This window comes from Hydra vulgaris, chromosome 11, assembly GCF_038396675.1.
Source record: "Hydra vulgaris chromosome 11, alternate assembly HydraT2T_AEP".
Taxonomy (NCBI): domain Eukaryota; kingdom Metazoa; phylum Cnidaria; class Hydrozoa; order Anthoathecata; family Hydridae; genus Hydra; species Hydra vulgaris.
The window spans coordinates 55,634,748-55,640,665 of NC_088930.1; the positions used below are offsets into that span (position 1 = coordinate 55,634,748).

General features: G+C 26.1%; 1 protein-coding gene across 1 annotated transcript; it reads left to right on the top strand.

Moving 5' to 3' along the window:
- Positions 1 to 2,544: 2,544 nt before the first annotated feature.
- Positions 2,545 to 4,062, top strand: LOC136087146 (uncharacterized). Its single transcript, XM_065809653.1, has one exon. It carries the CDS (start codon positions 2,545 to 2,547, stop codon positions 4,060 to 4,062), a length of 1,518 nt encoding a protein of 505 aa, XP_065665725.1.
- Positions 4,063 to 5,918: the final 1,856 nt, after the last annotated feature.

The window sequence follows — 5,918 nt, forward strand, 5'->3', positions numbered from 1 at the left end:
ATACAATTGTCTGTAACTAAATATACTCAAAACATAATCTTATAAATCCAAACATGATCTTATAATTACATTTTCTTTTATGCTTTTCTAAAAATTGAAAATCACCAAGTAGAGCCTTGTACAAGTAAGTAGTATTAAACGGTCGTTTTCCATTTTTACCCACCTTACTAAATTTAGCTTGTAGCTTTTTTGACATTGTCTCGTCTAAAGCCTTATTTATAATTGATGATGGCGAGTTGCAACCAATCTGTTTCAGCGGCTGACCTAAAAAAATTTAATAACTCAGATTTAAAAAAATAAAATAAGAACTGTTTAACAAGAAGTTAATAAAAAACAATAGTATTTATTAATAAAAAACATTTCTTTATTAATAAATTATTATTTTTTAGAATTAGTGCAGTGTAATATGACTTTATGGATTGTTTGAACAAATATATTCATATAACTTTATAACAATTTCACATGTAATTAATCTCAAAATTGATTAATGAAATAATCTAAAAGTTTAGTTAATAATAAGATTTACCAACAAAAGAAAATCATCTTTATTTTTAAGAATCTCCTCCTTTTCCTCAAAATCTTCGAGGGTGGATGATTTTGCAATGTGAAATGCTGACATTTCTGGCTCTATCTGTCGACCCAATCATTTAACAGCTTTTTCAAGTTTTGTTATTTGACTTTAACACGACTTAACTCCATAAAAAGAGCATGCTGTAAGCCTATTTATAAAGAAATGTAATATATATATATATATATATATATATATATATATATATATATATATATATATATATATATATATATATATATATATATTAGTAGAAAATCACTTAAAAATTTTTTTTTCCATTTTACACCGTGTTTCATCAACAAAGATTCATCAGAAATTTTCTGATGATTCTTTGTTGATGAAACACGGTGTAAAATGGAAAAAAAAATTTTTTAAGTGATTTTCTACTAATATATAATTGCTCTGTTCTTTTAAGAACATTGAGCACTCTATTGTGTAGAATACTTTTTAAAGTTGTTTAAATATATATATATATATATATATATATATATATATATATATATATATATATATATATATATATATATATATATATATATGAATTTAATTTTGAATAGTAATCTTCATAGTAATAGCGTTACTATAAAAATGCTCATTACAGTTCTATAACAGGTTTAGATTTGGAAGGGCATCCAGTTGTAAAAACTTGCATCAAACTTTTCCTTAATATCATTTTAATTAAAAATGATAAGAATTTAGCCCATATAAGTGTGGAACTATGGATGTAAGACTTCAGCAACAAAAAAATATAAATATATATTTACATCTTTCATCAACAGCCTTAAATGTTTCAGGTGGGTTACTATACATAAACTTGCCATCAATGCGATTTGTTTCCAAAGGTCTTTGCTTTCGGTTAGTTGAATTAAAATATATTTTTAAAATAAATTTTTAATATATTTATTAGTATTAGTATAAATAAAATCATCACAAAAATATTTAATTAAAATAAGTTTATTATTTTATTTAGATCCTGAAAGCTTTTAGTTGATTTACTCTTATTTTTACCAGCGAGTTCAACTTCGGAAGAGTTAATTTTTACGACAGAGTTTTCTTTAGATCTCTCCACAATTTCAGAGTGTGTCTTGAGTAAACCTGATTTTTGAAGACCTTGTCTACCTTGTTGGCCTTTTGAATAATACTTTTTTTTTGAAGACGGCTCTATAACCATATGAATATCTGGACTTGGTTTTCGATAATCTGATTTAAAACTTTCATTTTCTGAAATTATTTAATATATACTTTTAATATTTTATATAATTAATGAACTTTATACACAATACACATATTACATTATAAAAAAATAAAATAAAATTATCAGAATGAAAATATGATTGTTTTTAATATATAAACAGATCAAAATACTCAAAGATTTTCAATAAATGATGAATAATACAAACATCAATCACAGAATGATTATAACAATCACAGTATTAAAATCCAATAAGCTCCAGTTTAATTTTTTATACCACTTTTACCACAAAATTTGATAAAACACTAAACTTTTCTTAACTTAAAAATCAATTTATAGTTATAATAAATGGTTATAATAAACGATAACAATTAATAATAAAAAATAACAACAAAACACATTTGAAAAAAAAAGTGTTTTGTTGTTATTTTTTATTATTAATTAAAATGAAATTAACAGAAAGTTACCAGTTTTTTTAATTTTATGACTAGAAGTCTCGGTATCTATATTTATGCAAATATCACAAATATCTTTTGTAGCCTTGTCAAGATGAACCTTTTTCACGTAAATATTTACGTAAATATAATAGCAATATTTATTTATTTATATTTTATTGACTTTGTCTTATTATCTTAATTGTTTAGCTTAATATTTATTAATTTATTTTAAATACTTTATATTATAATTAGTTTAGTATTTGATTCTTTTATTTAATTACGTTTAAATCTTATACATAACAATACATTAACTTTAACACTTTACTCATTCAATAAACTCTATTATGGAAAGTTTTCCTTGCATTGTATGCCACAAAAATGTTGCTAAAAATCACAAATCTATTCAGTGTGACAAATGTAATTGCTGGGTACACATCAAATGCAATAACATTAGTAGCAAACAGTATTCTGATTTAATTTCTGATCCACAGACCTGGTTCTGTATTATTTGTGATCCTCAACCTAGTTCAATTAAAACACTTAATTTAAATGTTTCAACTAATTCCCCTAATCTCAATTATTTGTTTAAATGTCTAAACAAAGTAAACAATTCTGTCTTAGATTGTAAGTACTACAATGTTGATGATTTTAATGCCTTAGATCTTAACCTAAACCCATTAAATTTCTTACACTTGAATATTTCCTCACTTTCTTTTCATATAGATGAGTTAAAATCTTTAATTAGTTCCTTTAAATTTCCTCCCTGTGTTATTGCTGTGTCTGAGACAAGGCTGAAACAACATGTATCACCCATAAGTAATGTAGAAATTGAAAATTATGTGATAGAACATACACCAACTGAGTCCAGTTGTGGCGGTGCCCTACTTTACATTAGTTCTACTTCTATATATAATAAGAGAGATGACCTTTTATTGTACAAAGCACATCAACTTGAATCAGTTTTTATTGAAATAATAGATCCTAATGGAAAAAATACAATCGTTGGTTGTATCTACCGTCACCCTTGCATGTCAATTCATGATTTTAATAAAAATTTTCTTCTTAATTTATTGGAAAAACTTACAAAAGAAAATAAAAATGTTATGCTTATGGGTGACTTCAACATCTTCTTAATTATGAAAACTCGCCTGAAATATTATTTTTCATTAATAATATGTGTTCAAATGCTTTTTTTTCCTTACATTTCATTGCCAACGAGAGTCAATGTAAATTCAAAAACTCTAATTGATAATATTTTCATTAATTTTCACTCTAACAACATTATATCAGGTAACCTAATAATTTCAGATCATTTAGCACAATTTGTTCAAATCCCAAGTTTTCACTCCACATATACAACAGAAAATATATACAGAAGGTGTTTTCAAAGGTTCAACAATGATGCTTTTCTAGATGATGTTAAGAGTATTCCTTGGTCCCAATTAATAAAAGAAGAAGACGATCCTAATCGATCTGTTAAATTATTTATGCAAAATTTTGAAAATATTCTTAATATACATGCGCCATTAAAACCTCTTACAAAAAGACAAATTAAATCTAAAAGTAAGCCGTGGATAACTCAAGGCATTTTGAAGTCAATTAAAATAAAAGATAAACTGTACAGAAAATTTCTCAATCATTCGTCAACTATAATAAAAGAAAGAACATTTAATTTATTTAAAGCATACAGAAATAAAATCAGTAATTTATTAAAAATAAGTAAAAAAAACTTTTATTCAAATTTCTTTCAAAACAATTTACACAATATGAAAAATACATGGAAAGGAATTAGAGAAATAATTAATATTAACAACAGTTTCACAAAAAAACAGTCTATTAATCTTATGATCAACAACAACTAAATTATCGATAATAAAACAATTGCTAATTCATTTAATGATTATTTTTTAAATATATCAGTGAATATTTCTGAAAAAATTGAACCTTCAATTAATAAATTTAACGATTTTCTTAAAATCCCAAACTTTAACTCATTTTTCCTTTCACCTGTTACAAAAGAAGAAATTGAAGCAATTATTTCCGTGATGAATGATAGAAAAGTATTGGCCCTAATAGTCTTCCCACTTCAATTCTTAAACTATCTTCAAAAATTATATCTGAACCAATCTCTAAAATGTTTAATAACTCATTTAAAAAAGGAATTTTTCCTGACGTTTTTAAGATTGCTAACATTGTTCCAATTCACAAAAATGGGTCAAAGCTTGAACCATCTAATTACAGACCTATTTCTTTGTTATCCAACATCGGAAAAATATTTGAAAAAACTATGCACAAAAGACTGTACAGCTTTTTTGATACCTTTAATTGCTTTCATAAATTACAATACGGATTTAGACGTAATCATTCTACTACACATGCGCTAATTGATTTTACAGAAACTTTAAGAAACGCCCTTGATAAAAATAAGTTTGTTTGTGGTGTTTTCCTTGACCTGCAAAAAGCATTCGACACAGTAAATCACGATGTTCTTCTTGCTAAATTACAATACTATGGTGTACGTGGAATTCCACTTAAATGGTTTAAATCCTACTTAAATAACAGACTTCAATACGTTACAGTTAAGGAAACATCCTCAATAACCAAAACTATAATTTCGGGAGTCCCACAAGGGTCAATATTGGGGCCTCTGCTTTTCCTTGCATACATCAACGAACTAAACACCTGCATTAATAATGTTTTAACATACCATTTCGCCGATGACACTAACCTGTTAATTGTTAAAGATTCGCTTGAAAAAATGCAGTTAAAAACTAATGAGGCCATATTTTCTGTTATTAATTGGCTCAGAGCAAATAAAATTTCACTAAACGCTACAAAAACTAAAATAGTTGTCTTTAAAACCAAAACCCAAAAAAACAAGGAACAATGCACTTTTAACATTAATGGAAAAATATTAACTTCGTCAAAAACTGTGAAGTACCTTGGAGTTTGGCTGGATGAGAGTCTTTCTTTTAAGTACCATCAAACTTACTTACAGACTAAGCTAAGCCGATCAGTTGGAATGTTAGCCAAGATCAGACATTTCGTAAATTTTGAAACACTTATGAGTATTTATCATGCCATTTTTGGATCGCACCTTAGGTATGCGTGTCAGATTTGGGGTAAAAAAAAAGGTCCGTTAAACCAGCTAGTTTCACTTCAAAACAAAGCCCTTAAAATTATTCACTTTCAAAATTTCCTATTCGACAATGTTTCTCTACTGTATAAATTGTCTAAAATTCTTCGGCTTAACGACAATATTACTTATTTAAATTGTTTATTTGTATGGGATTATCTTCATGATAAACTTCCAATTTCCTTCAAGAACTTTTTCCTTCAAATATGTAACAAACATACTCACTTCCTAGGATCCTCTTCATGCAACAATATCTTTGTAGAACATACTAGGACAGTAAAATTTGGCAGCGAATCAATTAAACATCAGTGCACCAATGCTTGGAACAATCTCCCTCATTCTTTTAAAACTGAAAACTCAATTTCTCGATATAATTTTCTCAATAAATTAAAAAAACACTATTTGGATAGCTACTAGAATAATAACATCAATAAAAGCAATATATCACTGTTAATAGTCTTATTAAAAATACTCTCTCTTGTATATTTTATTTATTTTATCTTTTTTTTTTTTTTTTAAGAATCTTTACATTTATGTACAGCTTTTTTGTCGTCCTTGTACAATGATTGATTGTGTATGTGC

Coding starts and splice junctions, on each gene's coding strand:
- LOC136087146 (XM_065809653.1), top strand. CDS start 2,545: ATGGAAAGTTTTCCTTGCATTGTATGCCACAAAAATGTTGCTAAAAAT.